The sequence below is a fragment of the Pan troglodytes genome, chromosome 21 (assembly GCF_028858775.2).
Source record: "Pan troglodytes isolate AG18354 chromosome 21, NHGRI_mPanTro3-v2.0_pri, whole genome shotgun sequence".
Taxonomy (NCBI): domain Eukaryota; kingdom Metazoa; phylum Chordata; class Mammalia; order Primates; family Hominidae; genus Pan; species Pan troglodytes.
The window spans coordinates 50,515,307-50,535,307 of NC_072419.2; the positions used below are offsets into that span (position 1 = coordinate 50,515,307).

General features: G+C 48.2%; 1 protein-coding gene across 5 annotated transcripts in view; it reads left to right on the forward strand.

Annotated features, from left to right (window-relative positions):
• Positions 1–19,785, forward strand: part of GDAP1L1 (ganglioside induced differentiation associated protein 1 like 1) — a 67,677-nt gene extending 47,892 nt beyond the window's left edge. For all 5 annotated transcript variants that reach the window (XM_016937949.3, XM_063802539.1, XM_063802538.1 and 2 more), the window contains 3 exons: positions 4,041–4,138; positions 5,256–5,370; positions 19,415–19,785. In XM_016937949.3, the coding sequence (XP_016793438.1) occupies positions 4,041–4,138; positions 5,256–5,370; positions 19,415–19,758 (557 nt within the window). In that variant the 3' untranslated portion in view covers positions 19,759–19,785. The remainder of the gene's footprint in view (positions 1–4,040; positions 4,139–5,255; positions 5,371–19,414) is intronic.
• Positions 19,786–20,001: the final 216 nt, after the last annotated feature.

Genomic DNA, 20,001 nt, shown 5'->3' on the forward strand with positions numbered 1-20,001 from the left:
ACATGCTCACAGCCTACTTCATCCTTTTGTATCTGACACCCAGTGAATGGGTGTTGGATTAAATCAGATAATCCCTCAGCAGCTGTTTACAGACTACGATCTAGGCTTTGAACAAACACCATGGGGTCCTACAGCCAAAAGACACCTGAAGATTCTTAGTAGATAATAGGTGCTCAGTGAATGGTCATGTCGTCCCCCTCAAAGGAACGTGGCTAATGTTCAAAGGCAGGGTTGGGGCGGTGTTAGGTTGTAGAACTCAACCCTGTCCCTTGAGAACCATTGTCATTGAACAAGACTCAGAATTTTTTTGTGTGTGTGTGTGTGAGACAGGGTCTCCCTCTGTCATCCAGGCTGGAGTGTAGTGGTGCAATCTTGACTCACTGCAACCTCCTCTGCCCAGTCTCAAGCGATTCTCCCACCTCAGCCTCCCAAGTAGCTGGGACCCCAGGCACATGCTGCCATGCCTGGCTAATTTTTTGTATTTTTGGTAGAGATGAGGTTTTGCCATATTGCCCAGGCTGGTCTTGAACTCCTGACCTCAGGTGATCTGCCTGCCTCAGCCTCTCAAAGCGCTGGGATTATAGGCATGAGCCACCATATGTGTCCAAGACTCAGGATTTACCTGTACATCCGGCTCCCAGCAACAGCCCCCTCAACAACATTTATGAGGCCCTGGGCAGGGGACTGGGGACAAACAGGAATAGACACAGCTTCTGCCATCCCAGGGTCAAGTTCCATGGAAGGAAAGACAAGTCACCAGGCAATTACAGTGCAGAACTAAGTGAGTTTGAATGCGCTCTCAGGAGGGCGGCCTGGTACTCTATGTCAAACATGAGAAAGCCCACATCTTGGAGATTACCCTGCAGTTACACTTGAACATATGCACCAAGAAGTATGAACAAAGGTATTCACTGCAGCATAGTTGGCAAGAGCAAGAATATCGCTGGAAATTACCCAGCTGTCATGAATTGGGAACTGGGTAAATAAGTTATGGGTACTTCCATACAACGGAATACTGTGCAGATATTTTTAAAAATTAATAGGTGTATGGAATGCTTCCAAGATATATTAGTGAGTGGAAAAAAGTGAAGGGCAAAAAAAAAAAAAAAACATCTAGTGTGCTCTCATTAGTACTCAGAATGAGGTTAAATGGACACACAGGTGCTTGCACTGCAAGGAGTATTTCTGGAAGGATACACAGAAGCTGCCAATAGTTTGTGTCTTTGGGGAGCAGAACTAAGAGACTGCAGCTGCAGAGGACAGAGATTTACTTTTATAGTACATTCTTCAATCTTGTTTGAATTTCAACAATATACATGTATATCGTGCTCAAAAATAAATTTGTTTAAACATGTTTAATCTGGTGCCCATGAGTGTTATGAGCAGGAGATCAGGGAGGTTCTGGGCATACACGATGTCCACCCCAGCCTCCGGGGCCACAGAAGCCTTCCAAAATGCAGCAGCGACCGAGGATGTGTAGCAGGTAGAAGGGGAGAAAGAGGGAGAATTATTTCACGTTCTGGAGTAGGACAGGGTGTATTGTGTTTGGGGAATGGAGGAAGCTCAGTGTGGTGCAAGTGTAGCCCAAGGTGGGGTGGAAATGGTCATGGTGTGTGTCTGGGGAGGAGGGTCTGGCAGAATTTGGATTTTGTCCAAAGAGCAGTGGAGAAACGGTGATGGGAAGTGACGTGGTCAGATCTGCATTTTACGAAGATCTCTCCTCTGAGGGAAGAATGAACGGGGTAGGCCCTGGCTGTTGGTAGGCAGGGTCCTGGCCAAGGGCTGGAGGCAGTCCCCAAAGGCTTCTGGGAATTAGGGGCACTCTCCCTCAATCTTGCCCTGACCATTTGAAGGTGCCTAGAAGGCACTGGGAGTCCAGAGCAGACCCAGCCCACCCCCTCTCTCCCCATCTTTCTCTGAGGAGGCAGAGAGGATCTCAGGGCTCCAGCCCAGCTGGGGGATGAGAGGAGGGAGGTCCCAGAGTGCAGAAGGAGTAGAAGCCAGCCTGCAGCGACCCCTTAATCAGTCTCAAGTCTTCTCTTGGGGTGGCCTGCCCTCCTAGAGTCTGAAGCCACCACATGGGCAGCGCTGGGTGACACGCAAGAAAGAAGATGCTGTCCTTGACCTTCACATTCATAAAACATCAATGAGACTTAATATAGCCCTGAAGCTGAATGATCTGGGAGTGCGTTTACTGGGATTTGTGTCAGGACAGGAGATGGGGCAGTAGGTGGTGAAATCTCAGATGACAGAAGCTAAACAACCTAAGTCACTCACTCATTTCATTCATTCATTCATTCAACACTCACTGAGCTCCTGCTCTGTGCCAGGCCTGTGTTGAGTTTTAAGGGAACAAAGATGAATCTGACATAGCCACTGCTCTCCAGAAGCTCAAGTGTTAGAGGGAGACATACACATTCAGTGATAACTACGTTAGCACCAAAATCTCCATGTACAGCAAGCAGGCAGGTTGTGGACTCAAGCCCAGGAGGGCTCTTTTCATATAGACAGCAAAGTTAATGGAGTTGTGAATGGCAGCTCTGATTAGCGTGTTTGCGTTCCCTGGCAGAAGTCTGTAGGGCGTAAACTGGGGAACAAAGACATTGAGCGGGCAGACCTCCTACAGGATCAGGAAGGGCTTCCCGGAGGAGGAAATCTTTAGCTGAATCTAGAAGGAGGCTTTCAGGAAAGGAGGATAAGGCTATTTTAGGAAGAAGTAGTAGTATGAGCAGAAGCCTGGAGGTGTGGAGTGGTCTGGCACATTCAGGGAACAGCAAGCATGTACAGTGGCTGAAATGTACATATTGGGACAGGAACAGTTGGGAAAACTCAGTGAAAGATGGAGTAGGTGAGAGGGAGGGCAAGTGGATCCTGAAGGCTCTTTGAAGGCAAGTTGAGGAGCTAGGATGTTATCCGAGGGCAGTGAGGAGCCAGGGATGGGTTTTAAACAGAGTGGCATGGTCAAGTGTGTGAAGAAGATATCTCTGGTAGGGGTGGGAAGAAGGGCTTGTAAGGGAGAGAGGGGAGGTGACAGAGGGTGGGTGAAATCATCTAGGTGAGACATTAATGGGGTCTGAACTAAGAGAGAGTCAGTTAAATGGAGGAGGTTAAATGTGAGAAAATATGAGAAAGATGGAGGAGGAAGAATCAACAGGACCTGGGAATGACTTGATGTGGGGTGAGGTAGTGGGAGGAGCTGAGGGCAAATCCAGGAATCTGGCTGGGCTTTGTGTTGGGGAGGGGATGCTGCAATTTGGGAAGAATGCAGGGGGAGAAGCAGTGAGGCAGGGAAGATGACCAGGTCTAGGGTTGGGTCTATCGGTTTCTGACATCTACTACTCGTCCTCAAGGGTACAGTCTCCTCCTCCGTGAGGTCTCTCAGCCCCTTGTGCCCCAGGCAGGCAGCCCCTGGGTCCCTATGCCTTGTGTTCACTCTTCCCTACAGTTTACTCATGCTGTACCATAGAGTTTATTTTTATTTTTTTAAAATGTGTATTTTATAATATTGCTGATGTGTATTATTTATTTATTTTTGTATTTTTTTAGAGTAAGGGTCTCACTCTGTTGCCCAGGCTGGAGTGCAGTGGTGCAATCATAGCTCACTGCAGCCTCGACCTCCCAGGCTCAAGCGATCCTCCTGCCTCAACCTCCTGAGTAGCTGGGACTATGGTGTGCACCACTACACCTGGCTAACTTTTTTTTTTAAGATGGGTTCTTGCTATGTTGCCCAAGCTGGTCTTGAACTCCTGGGCTCAAGTGATCCTCTCACCTCAGCCTCCCAAAGTGTTAGGATTACAGGGGTGAGCCATTGGCTGAGATTTCTTTATGTGCCTATCTCTCCCACCAGCCTGATCTCAGGGCAGGATGGCATCTCATCCATCACTACGGCACAGCCTGCAGTGCTCCCTAAGTGTTGGCTGTCGACAGTATTACTCTTCTGACCAGTGTTTGGATGGGGCCTACTTCAAGTTGTGTAAGGGAGGTGATGGGGGAGCAACCAAGGTATCAGAGGGATGGGACCTTTCCTATTATCTCCCCAGGACATTTAGCCAATGCCACCACGGACCTCATGAAACTGGACCATGAAGAGGAGCCCCAGCTCTCCGAGCCCTACCTTTCTAAACAAAAGAAGCTCATGGTGAGTACCTCCCGGCCTGCTGAGTCCCCTTCCCTATGAGCTCTTCCACGGAAATGAACAATAGGAGAAACTAAGTAGAAGATCAGCTGATGATATGAAATGGAAAAGCCCCTGGCTTGCTTTTCCAATCCTGTCCCCTGCCATTTACTAGCTGTTAGACCTCGGGTAAGCCACTGCTGCCCTGGGGCCTCAGTTTCCTCATGTGTTAGGTGGTGTCTTTAAAAGCAGAGCATTGGCCAGGCATGGTGGCTCACTCCTGTAATCCCAGCACTTTGGGAGGCCGAGGCAAGTGGATCACTTGAGGTCAGGAGTTTGAGACCAGCCTGGCCAACATGGTGAAACCCCGTCTCTACTAAAAATACAAAAATTAGCCGGGCATCATGGCGGATGCCTGTAGTCCCAGTTACTCGGGAGGCTGAGGCAAGGAAATTGCCTGAACCTGGGAGGCGGAGGTTGCAGTGAGCTGAGATCGGGCCACTACACTCTAGCCTGGGCAACAGAGTGAGACTCTGTCTCAAATAATCATAATTATAATAAATATATAAATAAATAAAAATAAATGCAGAGCACTGAACAGGGGTTCTTGGGAAAGGAGGTATTGAAGGATTGCTCTGAGGGGGACCCCAGAGGGATGGGAGGGATAAGGAAGAGGAAGCTGCTAAGCCTCAATTGATTCCACAGGAAGCTCTGGAGCACAAATGGCACCACAAAGGTGATCAACCTTGAAGTAAGGGGACAGCCTTTTATCCCCTCATATCAGTGGGACATTGGCTACAGATTGTTGGAGGGAGGGGTGCGGGCAGGTAACCTCCCAAGTATTTGTGGGCAATGCAGCTCCTTATTGGCTGAGAGAAGGGGCAGCTGTGAGCCACTAGCAGCCAGCCCTCCCAGCATCTGGGTGTAAGAATGTACTAGGGATCTAGGCAGGACAGCCAAGCTCACAGGACTGTTGTAGGCACCAGATGAGGGTGCTTCATAACGGGGGGGCATCCTATACACTTGGGGGGCATTTGGAGGCTGGGTTTGCAGAAGAAGTTCAGCAAAGCTCCTTCCATCCCTGAACATCCTGGCTCTATTGAGGCCAACTCAGCTTCTCTTGGCCCTGTCCTGCCCCCAGGCCAAGATCTTGGAGCATGATGATGTGAGCTACCTGAAGAAGATCCTCGGGGAACTGGCCATGGTGCTGGACCAGATTGAGGCGGAGCTGGAGAAGAGGAAGCTGGAGAACGAGGGTGGGTGCCAGCCCTGGGGGAGGTGGGGGCTGCAGCCCACCCAGCCTACTCTTCCCCTGCCCAGTCTCAGCCTCTTTTTTCCGCAAAAGTCTCAGAGGACCTCCCAGGTGGTTAAGAGGATGGGCTATGGAGTCAGACTAAGGTTCAAGTCATAACTTGGCCACTTCCTAGCTTAGTAAATGTGGTCAGGTTCTCCCCTCTCTGAAATTCAGTTTCCCATCTATAAAATGGGGATAATAGTAGGACCTGCCTCAAAGAGCTGTTGAGACATTGTGTGAAATAATACACGTAGAGTGCTTAGATCAGGGCTTAGCACACAGTAGGTGTTTAATAAAGGTAGGTGAAGATGATGTTAAGAGGCAGCTCATAGATGTCATGGTTAGGGCCAGAACTTGTTCCCTCTCGATGGGTCCAGTGTTGTTTCCAGCATCTCACAACTGATACCACAAGCACAAGACCTTATGTCCCAAACAGAGACATCATCATGCATACTGAATACTCGGTTGCTCCCCCGTCACCTCCCTTACACAACTTGATGGCCACTACCCACCACACCATCCCACTTGCCCTGCCCAAGAATGCATTATAGCTCCTTCGTGCTCCAGCCAGACATCCAAGCTCACCCAGACTCTCCTTGACCTTGACTCTTCCTGCTCCCAGCTGGGCCTCTAGACTTGGACATGCCAGCTTCATTCTACCTCCACACTTTTGCTCCCACAGCCCCTCCCTCCTGGAGCACCCTTCCTACACCATCCACTCCATTTTGCCTGTTGCACACCATCTTTGCCACAGCCCTTCTTCAAATCTCATTCTGAGCTTCCCATCTTGCTCCGTTTAAGACCTGTGATGATTCTTGTCTCCTGAACAATGCAAATTTATGGTGCATTTGCAACAGCCTCCTGCACATGCATGGCTATGTGTATGGGAAGGCCGTAGAGCCCAGGGTCTAAACAGATGGGGTTAGAGTAAGAAAAACTTGAAATAGAGTTCCAACTTTGCTGCCTCAAATATGTAACCTTGGACAAGTTGCTTTCCCTATTGAAGCCTCAGTTTCCTCATCTATAAGATGGGATGGTAATAATACAACTTAACCTTGTCTTGCTGGACTCTTGTGAAAATTCAATATACTCAGCACACTGCCTGTCCCATTACTAGTTTAATACATATGGCAGCTAAAGGGACACACATTCTCCAGATGAGAAAACTGAGGCTCAGAGAGATGAAGTGAGTTGCTCAAGGTCAGGCAGCTCATAGATGTCATGGTTAGGGCCAGAACTTGTTCCCTCTCAATGGGTCCAGTGTTGTTTCCAGCATCTCACAACTGATGCCACAAGCACAAGACCTTATGTCCTGAACAGAGACATCATCATGCATACTGAAGCCAGCTGCCTTAAATCGTTTCTGGAAACAAAGCCTGGTATGACTAAGTGAGTAAAAAAAATAACGCACCTCAAAGGGGAACTTTTGGCTGGGCACAATGGCTCACGCCTGTAATCCCAGCACTTTGGGAGGCCGAGGCGGGTGGATCACCTGAGGTCAGGAGTTCGAGACCAGCCTAACAACATGGCAAAACCCTGTCTCTACTAAAAATACAAAAACTAGCTGGGCGGGATGCTGGGTTCCTGTAATCCCAGCTACTCGAGAGGCTGAGGCAGGAGAATCACTTGAACCTGGGAGGCAGAGGTTGCAGTGAACTCAGATTGCGCCACTGCACTCCAGCCTGGGGGACAGAGAGAGACTCCATCCCCTGCCCCCCAACCAAAAAAAAAAAGGAACTTTCCTGTTTCTATCCTAACGGTAGCTAAGGGGAGCTGTTGCAGAGTTAATGGCTCTGAGGGGCCAAAAGGCTTGGTAGTTCAGAGACGGGCCTTTGGGGGACAGAGTCCCAGCTCTGCCATGCTCTCGGTGGGTGACCTTGGACATCAAGTATATGTTATTCACTTATGCATTAGTTTCTTAGGACTTCCATAACAAAATACTACAGACTGAGGGGCTTAAACAGCAGAAACCTATTGTCGCACAGAGCTGGAGGCTAGACATCTCAGATCAAGGTGCCTGTGGGGTGAGTTTCTCTCGAGGCCTCTCTCCTTGGCTTGTAAGTGGCTGCCTTCTTGCCGTGTCCTTACATGGCCCTTCCCCTGTGCTGCACATGCCTGGTGTCTTTGAGTCCAAATTTCCTCCTATAAATACTTTAGTCTGATTGAATGAGGACCCACCTTAAGCTCTTCATTTTAAGGTAATTATCTCTTTAAAAGCCCTGTTTCCAAATACAGTCACATTCTGAGATTTTAGGAGTGTCCAATCTTTTGGCTTCCTTGGGCCACATTGGAAGAAGAGTAACTGTCCTGGGCCACACATAAAATATGCTAACACTGACGATAACTGATGAGCTTAAAAAACATCGCAAAAAATTCTCAGAATGTTTTAAGGAAGTTTATGAATTAGTTTTGGGCCACATTCAAAGCCATCCTGGGCTGCATGTGGCCCGCGGGCTGCAGGTTGGACAAGCTTGCTCTAGAGCTTAAGGCTTCAACATGTGAAGTTTGTGAGGGTCACAGTCCAGCCCAGAAAAATCTATATATTTAATAGACCTTACTGCGTGTCAGGCCCTGTTCTAGGTGTTTCACAGATTTCAACTCACTTAATCCCCATAACAACCCCAGGAGGTGGGTAATATCAGCGATCCTGTTTAACAGATGAGGATCCTGTTTAACAGAGGAGGAAGCACTGGCTCTGGGCTCTTTCCTGTTCTATAAAAGGGTGATAGGTTGGGCACAGTGGCTCACGCCTGTAACCCCAACACTTTGGGAGGCTGAGGCAGGTGGATTACTTGAGGTCAGGAGTTCGAGACCAGCCTGGCCAACATGGTGAAACCCTATCTCTACTAAAAATACAAAAAATTAGCTGGGCATGGTGGTGGGCACCTGTAATCCCAGTTATGTGGGAGGCTGAGGCAGGAGAATCACTTGAACCCAGGAGGCAGAGGTTGCAGTGAGCTGAGATTGTACCACTGCACTCCAGCCTAGGCACCAGAGCGAGACTCTGTCTCAAAGAGAAAAAAAAAAAAAAAGGCAGGGGGTGATAACATGAGTGCCTACGTCCCAGGGCTGCTGCGAGGATCAATGAGCAAATGCATGTAAGGGGCTTAGCACAGTGTCCGGCACAGAGTACAGAAGTGTTCACATACATTGTGATCCAGAGAGACCCAGGGTCTGAACTGGACAGAGGCTGGGGTGGATGGTTCTGGAGAACAGCCTCGGACATGCATTCCTTGTGGGATTCCTAGGCTGGGACCCTACTGCTGACCGCTGTCCTGAGGTCTTCTGAGAGGAGACAGCATTGCACTGTCCCATGGTGAGATAAGTGGGGTTGTTCAAGATGGAGAGGTGTCGACAGTCCTTGCATCCCTCTGGGGCTGGGAGAGGTAGCAGAAGCCCCAGGGAAGTGGTTATGGATTTTAAAGGTCTGACTGGCTGGGCCCACATGGCCTCTGTTGCTCATCCAGGTTCCCTGAACCTGACTGGGTTAAACACTTTTATGCCTTCCATTTCTTCCCTCGTGGGCAGAGCCCAGTGTTGGAAGGGATTTTAATGTCACAGTTGAGACCCCTTGCATAGAGCCAGATGGCTTTGATGCAGATTCCTGATCAACCACCTCCTAGCTCTGTGACCTTGTGGAACTCACTTCATCTCTCTGAACTCATCTGCAAAATGTTGATAGTAATAGAATCAAACTCATAGCAGGGTTGCTGGTGGAAGATTTGTTAAGATAGTAAATGTTGAGTATTTTGCACAGTGCCTGGCTCAAGGTAAAATGTTCTAAAAATAATCATTATTACCATTCTCTTTCATTCATGTATTCAAATATTTATTGAACACCTACTAGATGGTAGGTCCTAGGGATAAACTAATGAGTAAAACTCAGACCTCATTCTTGGTTTCATGGAGTTTGCAGTCTTACAGAGGAAAAAGACATTAGTCAAATAATCCCATAAGTAAACACAGAATTGCACACAGCGATAAGTGTTAAGATTGAGAGTAAATGAGCAGGATAAAGTGGATAAAGTTTCCCTGAGAAGGTGATATTCAAAGTGAGACCTGAAGGATGAGAAGGAGCCTGGAGAAGAATCAGGGCAGATATGACCCAGACTGAGGGATGCCATGGAGTGGGAGAGAACTGGGAACTCTTCAGGAATGGGCTGCTGTGTGGGGAGTCCTCGGGAAAGTGGTGGGAATGAGGGGAGAGCTGGAGCGGGTGAGGTGAGATCACGGGCCTCAGAGCCTACATTTACAAGTTTGGATTTTATACTAAGTACAATGGGAAGTCCCTGGAGGGCTTTGAGGAGGGGATTGTATCAGTTAGTTTCTGCTGTATAACAAACCATTGCAAATCTGAGTGACATAAAAGAAGGGCCTTTCATTTGTTCATGATATGTGGCTTGGCAGTATGGGCTGGGCTCAGCTGGGACGGCTTGCCTCTCACACATGGGGAGCGGCTGACCTCATTCCTGCATTTGCGGCCAGCAAATTTAAGACAGTAAATGTTGATTACTTTGCACAGTGCCCAGCTCAAGATGAAATGTTCTAAAAATTATTATTATCACCATTCTTTTTCATTCATTTTTTCAAATATTTATTGAACATCTCCTAGATGCTAGGTCCTAGGGATAAATTAATGAGCAAAATCCAGATGTCATTCTTGCTCTCACGGAGTTTGCAGTCTTAGAAAAAAAAAACTATGAGTCTTAGATGGCAGGAGGAGCAAAGCCATCAAGATGCACACATTGCAAAGTGGCATGTGTACAGGAATGGGAGGAACTCACGGCCCTGTTTGCAGTCTCCATGGGGCTGAGTTGTTCCGGTTTTATATTTGAGAGAATTCCAACTGCTGCGTGAAAATGGATTTCAAGGGAGACAGAGGGGAGGCCGGTGCAGCAGCTCAGGTGAGAGATGATGTTGGCGTGGACTGAGATGGTTGCAGTGGATATGGTGAGGTGTGAATGGGCTTGAGAGGTATTTTGAAGATAAAATGAGCAGGAATTTACATGAGGGTTGGGAGTGAGGTAAAGAGAATCAAAAGTCATTCCTGGGCTGGGCACAGTGGCTCACACCTGTAATCCCAGCACTTTGGGAGGCCGAGGCAGGTGAATCACGAGGTCAGGAGATCAAGACCATCCTGGCTAACACAGTGAAACCCTGTCTCTACTAAAAATACAAAGAATTAGCCGGGCGTGGTGGCACGTGCCTGTAATCCCAGCTATTTGGAAGGCTGAGGCAGGCGAATGGCTTGAACCTGGGAGGCGGAGGTTGCAGTGAGCCAAGATTGTGCCACTGCACTCCAGGCTGGGCGTTTGGGAGACAGTAAGTTTGTGACACCCAAGAGAGAATGTCACAGAAGCCATTAGATATTCCAGCCTGACTCTCAAAGGAGAGGTCAGAATTTGGAGATTCAGGAGTTCTCAGCCAATACACGGTGTTTAAAGCTATAGAATTGGATGTTTTCATCGAGGAAGAGAGCAGAGAGAGGCAAAAAGAGGAATCAGGACCTGCTGTATTAGTTATCTGTGTGGCATAAGAAACTGCTGTCAACCTCAGTGTCTTAAATTTTAAAATCATTTATTATGTCACACATTTTCTGTGGATCTGGAGTTCTGGAGCAGCTGAGCTGGACAGCTCTGAGTCAGGGTTGCTTGATGCAGGTTGCCTTCAAGCTGTCAGCTGGGGCTGCAATGATTTGAAGGCTTGACTGGGGCCGGAGGATCCACTTCCAAGCTGCCTTATTCATGTGGTTCTTAGCTAGAGGCCTCTATCCCCTGCTGGCTGTTGGCAGGAGACTTTAGTTCCTTACCATGTGGGCCTCTCAATAGGCTGCTTGGGTTTCTTTACAGCATGGCTGCTGGCTTTCCCTGAGCAAGTTATTCCAGAGAAAGAGAAGACGCAGAAGCCACAATGTCTTTTATGATCTACTGCTGGAAGTCACTCTGCCCCATCATTCATTAGAAGTCATGAAATACAGCCACTATTCAAGGGGAGGAGAATTGGGCTCCGCTGAAGGGAGGAGTATATCAAGTAATTTGTAGGTGTACTTTAAAACTGTCACACCTGGACCAGGCAAGGTCATGTGCACTTGTAATTCCAGCTAGTTGGGAGGCTGAGGCAGGAGAATCACTTGAGCCCCAGGAGTTCGAGACCAGTCTGGGCAACATGGTGAGACTCTGTCTCTACAAGAAAGCACAAAAATTAGCTGGATGTGGTAGTACATGCCTGTAGACCCAGCTACTCAGGAGGCTGAGGCAGGAGGATTGCTTGAGCCTGGGAGGTTGAGGCTGCAGTGAGTCGTCTTCTGGGAGACAGAATAAGACCCTGTCTCAAATAATGATAATAATAAAAACGTAACTACCACATCTATGCAGAGGTTCTCCCACACTAAGCGGGTATCAGCGCAGAGGAGTCAGCAAAGCCCACTGAGGAGTGGCCAGTGAAGTAGGAAGACCCTCATGTTAGGAGGAACCGTGGGAGGATTGGGTTTTAAGGAGACAGAATGGTGTCAGTGCTGCTGGGAGCTTGAGCAAGCCAGGATAAGAAAGTGTGCCCTCGGCTTTCTACCATGGATGTCAGCGGTGACCTCGCCAGAAGCATTTCACTGCAACCTGGGGCAAAAGTCAGATTGGAATGGACTGAAGAGTGCATGGGAGGTGAGGAATGAAGGCGGTGAGTGTAGATACCTCTTTTGAGAAGGGTAGAGGTGAACAAAGAAGGTGGTGGTGGCTGAAGAAGGATGTGGGGTGACAGGAGGAATTGTTTTTGGACAGGAGATGTACAAATGTGTTCTCATGCTGGTGGAAACAGTGCAGTAGAAAGGGGGAATCGGGGGTTCAGGACGGCGATGCAGAGGCCACGAAGACAGGAGGGGCGTGGTTCAGGCAGGGGCCCCGTAGAAAACAGAGGACATCTTCAAACAGGGGAAATGGAAGACGGTTCAATAAAGGGACTCTTTACCAAGCCACAGGCAGGATGCAGGGACATCCCAAGGCAGAGAGGAGTACCCCAGGCCTGAAGTCTTGAGATCACAGGGTCATGAGAGCAGATTCAGGAACCTGGACAGAGGTGGTCACTGCCAGCCGTGATGACTCGCAGAGAGGAGCTGAGGGAAGTCAGTCCAACATCACTGTTGCTCTCCCTCCTCTCCCGCCCCTGCTTCCTACTTGCCTAACTTTCCGAAGCCAGAGGGCATGAGCCCCGGGGGGTGGAGCCAGCAAGTGAGTTTCCTGGGGTGCAGAACAACATGGAGAAGGGGGAGGAGCACCTAGAAAGGCAACCTGAAGAGATGTGGAGACGTGGCATGGAGCAGGTGCAAAGGGCACATGGAGGGCTTGGCCGTGGGGTTAGGACACGCCCTGCATTGGTCCGCATCAGCAGTATGGAGCGGTTTTGCAGCATTGAGGTGGGGAGTGTGGGCTTTCATCTCTGAAAGCTGCTATCTTCTGAACGAACCATGAGGTGATGTCATTGGCTGAGAGGGAGCTGGGGAAAGGATGTGAGAAGGGTGAGAAGAGAGGATGAAAAGATGCAATTGTCTCCACAGGGAGCAGGAAGCACTCAAGAAATATAATAGTACCCTGAGCAGCACGGAGTGCCCTCCTGGGCTTTGCGGTCCTGACATTAAAGTGTAACCAGTTGGCCTCATTGTGAGATCGCCTCCAGCTGGCAGACCCAGAGAAGTGCAGAAGGGGCTCATCCAGGCCTGGGGTTTGCAAAGAGAACACACAAGTAGAGGAGAAGAGAGGAGAACAGGGAAGGGATCAGATACCAGATTGCTGCCCAGGCGCACACACAAACATGGACATGCATAGAAGGCCATCAGCATTTGCCTACAAACATAAACATAGGCATGAACATAATAGTGAACATGTCTGAGGCAAACATCCAGATTCGCCTGGGCTTAAACTGCACTCACATGTGTGGTAATCCCACACCACGTGGACACAGATGCCCAGGAGAGTGAATATCCACATGCATATAAACAATCAGCTGCATGGATTTGTGCAGGCAGACACGGGGCAAACATGCAGTCTATGCAGGATACAGACGCATGAAGAGATCTGCACACAGACCTGAGTAAAGAACTCACGTACTGAAAGGGGCCTGAGTTGACGTGGAGATACCTGCTGTGTCTATGCTCATTTGCATGTGGAAATAAGTAGCTTAATAGAGTGGTTGCAACCACAGAATCTGGAACCAGATGGCCTAAGTTCAAATCTAGGCTCTGCTCTGACACATATTAGCTGAGGTTTCACTAAGTTACTTAACCTCTCTGTGCCTCAATTGCCTCATCTGTAAAGTGGGGATAATAACATCACCTTTATAGAGTTGTTGGAAGATCCAGGGAATTATACCACACTGTCCTGGTTCGCCTCCTATCTCTTGGGCTGCTTCTTCTCATGTCCCTTGTTGGTTTCTCCATGTTGCCCAGTATCTAAACCTAGTCCCTGGGCCTGTTCTCTGATCTGTCTACCCACACTCCCTTGCTGGTATCATGCAGTCTGCAGCTGGGGACTTATGTCACTTGATCCTTTCACTGTCCCTCACTCCCATCACAATCGCACCTCCCTCCGTACCTAGTGGTGATTCCCTGGTTCATCATTAGGAGAACTTTCGTGCCTGCACATTCAACTCCCTGGCCCTCCATACTTGCTTTGCAAAACCTCAAACCTTGTTGAACCCAGCTCTCCACCTACTCAGCGCCTTCACCTGTGAAGCTATATGTGGCTGGAGAAACACACAGGATGCTGGCAGGACTCACTTTGTATTCACGACTGCAAGCCTTAGGTGACCTCAATGCTGCCCCAAGCCTCCCCTCTTCACTCTCTAGATGACTCCTTTATGCCTTCTCCTTCCTCCTCCGCCCTCCAGCCACCTCCCCCACATCCTCACTCAGAACTGATCACTTTAGGTTAGTGCAAAAATAATTGTGGTTTTGGCCATTAAAAGTAATGGCAATATATCACAGAAAATCAAAGCATTAGAAAGAGATCTTCACAGCTCTGATCCCCACAACGACCCACCCACTGTATATCATCAATTCTAAGATGCATCTTTGTTAGACCACATCTTAGCATCTCTGAAACTGGAATGTTTATTCCAGTCAATAGTTTAATTCTCCTTTCTTACTTTTGGATAAGTGTCTTATATTTAATAGTAACTTAGATTTGATGAAATACGGTAGTACATATGCCCTCTTGTTACCAAGGATGGACTGTTCTTGTCCTTGTCCAAGGATGGAAGGGATTGTCCTTTAAAACCAATCCCTTCCCTAGTGCACCAGATCCCATCCACTCTCATCCCTGTAAGAACACCACATCCGTAATTCTATCCACTCTTCCCCATAGAATCTTTCCCTTCTCTGCGGCATCATCCACAAACACATGCTATTTTATTCCTCCCAACTTATGAAAATGCTCTTGACTTGTCTCTCACTACTGGCCCATCCTCCCCATTCTAGCAAAATTCTGTGGCAGAATGATCTTTGTTCACCATCTCCAATTCCTCTCCTCCCTTTCTCTTTGAACTCCCTCCAAACCAGCTTTTAAGTCAGCATTCTACTCCAGCTGCTCTTGCCAGGGTCGCCAGTCGGTAAACGCAGTCACCAGTTCTCAGGCCTCCTATTTGAGCTCAACACAGCATGTGAACACAGCTGAGCACTGTCTCCTCTTCGGAACCCTGTCCTAAGTTGACTTGCTGGACACCACACTCTCCTGGTTCTTCTCCTACCTGAAAGGCGGCTCCTTCTTATCATCTTTGCTGGTTTCTCTTGGTGTCAATATTTAAAGTTTGCAGAGGGACCCTGGGTTCAGTCCCTTGCCCTATTTCCAAGTCTGGCTACATTGATACTGTCCACTCTCCTGGCTTTAAATACCACTTCCACATTGATGGTGCTTCTCTGAGCCTGGAACCTGCATCACTAACTCCCAACTCATTATCTCCCCTCGGGGGCCCATCAGGTGTCTTCTTTGTTTGTTTGTTTGTTTGTTAGTTTTTGAGACAGGGTTTCTCTGTCACCCAGGCTGGAGTGCGGTGGTGTGAAAAAGGCTCACTGCAACCTCGACCTTCCGGGCTCAAGCCATCCTCCTGCCTCAGCCTCCCTAGTAGCTGGGACCACAGGCGCACATGCTACCGATTCAGCTATTTTTAAATTTTTCTGTAGAGAGGAGGGTCTCACCATGTTGCCCAGGCTGGTCTCAAACTCCTGTGCTCAAGCAATCCTCCTGCCTTAGCCTCCTAAAGTAAGGGAGAGAGATGTGAGCCACTGCACCCAGCCTCATCAGGTGCCTTGAAGATTACCTATTCAAGGATAACCTTCTGATGAGAGCCTTCATTACACTTTACCCCTTTCCCTGTGACTATGAGCCTCTTGAGGGGAGACGTTGTATTGTGTCGTGTCTTCATGCCCAGCACATACTGCCAGGTAACCACTTGCTAAATGAATGAATCCGTGACCAAGAAGATGCAGAGCAGAAGGAGGGGGCTCAGGTTTTGACGGTAGGGAGCACTGGACTCATGGAATTCCTGAACTGAAAGGAACAACCTGTTCAAAGGTGCGGGGGCAAGCCTCCCAGGAAAGCAGCCATCACAGGAAGGGAAGGGAGAGGGGAGAGCATTCCGGGCATGGGGTACAGCAGAGACAAAGGCCCGGAGGCTGAAGTGGCAGCTTGTTGGGGAAGACAGTGGACCAATGGGCAATTCATGAGGAGTCAAGATTAGAGACATATTAAAGCTAAACTCACTCTTGAAAGGGCTTAACGTCTAGGCACAGGAACTTGGACATTAAGGTGTAGTCAGTGGGGAGAATTAAAGATTTTTGAGCAAAGAGGAGATGTAAGAGACCAAAGATGCTCCAGAATTTCAGGTCAAAACAACTAGGAGAAAATATTGCACAAACAAGTGTTTTCTAAAAATGCAGGCTAATTTTTTCTTTCTTAATCCCAAATGCAATAGTCAAGCTAAATTTAGATGACACAAAAACATGGTGATAAATAATGTAAAACCACGTTGTGTGAGTTATTCTCTTTTGATTACATCAAAGAAAGAGTATTAGTAAGATGTTAGTGGTTAACCCCTTTATAATATGTGTTTAACATCTGCCCCTTTCTTAAAATCAAAATGAGGCCAGGTGTGGTGGCTCACACCTGTAATCCCAGCACTTTGGGATGCTGAGGCAGGTGGATCGTCTAAGGTCAGGATTTCAAGACCAGCCTGGCCAACGTGGCAAAACCCCATCTCTAGTAAAAATACCAAAAAAAAAAATTGCCAGGCATGATGGTGCATACCTGTAGTCCCAGCTACTTGGAAGGCTGAGGCAGAAGAATTGTTTGAACCCTGGAGGTGGAGGTTGCAGTGAGCCAAGATTGCGCCACTGCACTGCAGCCTGGGTGACAGAGTGAGACTTTGTCAAAAAGAAAGAAAGAAAGAAGGAAAGAAAAGGAAGGAAGGAAGGAAGGGAAAGAAAAGAAAGAAAGGGAAAGAAAAAAAAAGAAAGAAAGAAAGAAAGGAAGGAAGAAAGCAAGCAAGCAAGCAAGCAAGCAAGCAAGCAGGGAGGGAGGGAAGAAAAAAAGAAGCCAGTCTTGGGAGCAGATACTTTGACGGGCAGTAGTATCCAGCTGGAATTTAATTGCATTTGTTTTGTTTTTGTTATGTTTACTTTTACCATTGCAGATAGTTTATAGTGAATCATTTAATACTACTGTTAATGATAGTTTATTTTTTCATTTATCAATCATTCAGTAAAAATGTATTGAGCACCTATTGTATGCCAGGCACAGTTCTAAATGCAGAGGATACAGCCACAGACAAGACAGACCAAAATCCCTGCCCTCGTGGAGTTTCCACTCTAGTAGAGGACAACAGACAATAAACAAAATGAGAATGTCAAGTAGATGGTGCAATGTGGCGCTGTGTTCTATGAAGGAAAACAAAGCAGGAGAGGGGAGAGTGACTGCTGGGTAAGGTCTTCCTCCACCTCCTTTGCATCTTTGCTCACATGCCAGCTTCTCCTGGGCTTCACAGACCACCAATTTATAATTTCCATTTAAAACTTCCATTTTATTTTTTTAATTTTTATTTATTTATTTATTTATTTCGAGATGGGGTTTCGCTCTTGTTGCCCAGGGTGGAGTGCAGTGGCACAATCTTGGCTCACTGCAACTTCCGCCTCCCGGGTTCAAGCAATTCTCGTGCCTCAGCCTCCTGAGAAGCTGGGATTACAGGTAACCGCCACCATGCCTGGCTAATTTTTGTATTTTTAATAGAGCCACCCCGGCCTCCCAAAGTGCTGGGATTACAGGCGTGAGCCACGGCGCCCAGCCAAAACTTCCGTTTTAAATTGGCAGTCTGGGAGGCCCAGGAGAAAATGGCATGTGAGCAAAGATGTGAAGGAGGCAGAGGAATGAGCTCTGAGGCTGTGCAGGAGAAGACTGAGGCAGGGGGAACAGCAAGGGCAAAGGCCCTGTGGTAGGAATGTCCCTGATGTGAGGAGTTGCAGGAGTCCAATGTGGCTGGAGAAGAGTGAGAAAGCGGGAGAGAAGCAGACTCTGAGGTCTGAAAGGTACCTGGGGGCTGGATCACACAGGGCCTTACAGGGCTTGGGAGGGTTTCCGCTTTTACTCTGGCCACAACAGTGCATCATCATTAGAGGATTCTGAGAAGGGAGAAGTGACATTCTCCGACATTTAAACTTTAACATGACCACTTTGGCTGCTGTGCTAAGAATAGACTCTAGGGGACAAGGGCAGAAACAGGGAGACCTTTTAAAAGGACATTGTGATAACTTAGAAGATAACGGTTGTTTGGACAAGGACGGTACAAGTAGAGGCAGTATCAGATTCTGGAAGATATCCGAAGTTATCTGAAGATAATGCTGATGGAAATTGCTGACAAATTGTATGTGGGGGTAAGACAGAATTCATGGTGGGGCCGGGTGCAGTGGCTTATGCCTGTAATCCCAGCACTTTGGGAGGCCGAGGTGGGCGGATCACCTGAGGTCAGGAGTTCAAGACCAGCCTGGCCAACATTGTGAAACCCTGTTTCTACTAAAAATACAAAAATTAGCTGGGCATGGTGGTGCACACCTGTAATCCCAGCTATTAGGGAGGCTGAAGCAGGAGAATTACTTGAACCTGGGAGGTAGAGGTTGCAGCGAGCTGAGATTGTGCCACTGCACTCCAGCCTGGGCAACAGAGTGAGACTCCATCTCAAAAAAATAAATAAATAAAATAAAGAGAATTAATGGTGGTTCTGAGGCTTTTGGGCACAGCAACTGCAAGGGTGGAAGTTCCATTACTGAGATGGGAATGAGCATGGTGGCTCTGGGGGGACTTCCATTTTGAGTTTGAAATGCAGAGCAGACACCAAGTGGAACTGTCAAAGGAGTAGTTGTATATGTGTCTGGAGTTTCATGACACATATTTGCACTTTATTTATTTATTTATTTGAGACAGCGTCTCACTCTGTCACCTAGGCTAGAGTGCAGTGGCAGTGTCTTGGCTCACTGCAGCCTCCATCTCCCAGGTTGAGGCAATTCTCCTGCTTCAGCCTCCTGAGTAGCTGGGATTACAGGTGTGCACCACCACACCCAGCTAATTTTTATATTTTTAGTAGAGATGGGGTTTCACCATAGTGGCCAGGCTGGTCTTGAACTCCTGACCTCAAATGATCTGCTCACCTTGGCCTCCCAAAGTGCTGGGATTACAGGTGTGAACCACCATGCCTGGCCACGTATTTGCACTTTAAAAGTCAGCTGATGTATCAGCTGTAAAATGAGGATAAGAAAACAAAAGAATAAAAAAAAAGAAAAACAGTCGATTTAAACAAAAAAAAAAATAATAGAAGTAGCATGAGGATATGGCAAAAATCACTGAAGTTGTACAGGAATGAGTAACCCTCAGGAAATACTGGGGCAGGCATGCAGAAGCCAGTGGAGCTCATGGAGAGAAGCGAGTGTGTGTGTTAGGGGAGGTTGATCCCCTTGCCTCCTCTTTCTTCCACTCTAGGGCAGAAATGCGAGCTGTGGCTCTGTGGCTGTGCCTTCACCCTCGCTGATGTCCTCCTGGGAGCCACCCTGCACCGCCTCAAGTTCCTGGGACTGTCCAAGAAATACTGGGAAGATGGCAGCCGGCCCAACCTGCAGTCCTTCTTTGAGAGGGTCCAGAGACGCTTTGCCTTCCGGAAAGTCCTGGGTGACATCCACACCACCCTGCTGTCGGCCGTCATCCCCAATGCTTTCCGGCTGGTCAAGAGGAAACCCCCATCCTTCTTCGGGGCGTCCTTCCTCATGGGCTCCCTGGGTGGGATGGGCTACTTTGCCTACTGGTACCTCAAGAAAAAATACATCTAGGGCCAGGCCTGGGGCTTGGTGTCTGACTGTCGGTGTCTCTGTGCTGTGTGATTCCCCGTGAGCTCTCAGTAACTCACTGTCTCATGAACACTTGGACAGCCCTCCCCGCCCTTCGTTCTGAGTAATAATATCGTCAGTGTGAAAACATTCCGTAGTTTAGAAGTAGACGTTGCCAATGCTGTGACTCAAGGCCACGGCTCTACTAAAAGAGACAGAGGAAGCGAGAGAGAGAGAGAGAAAAAA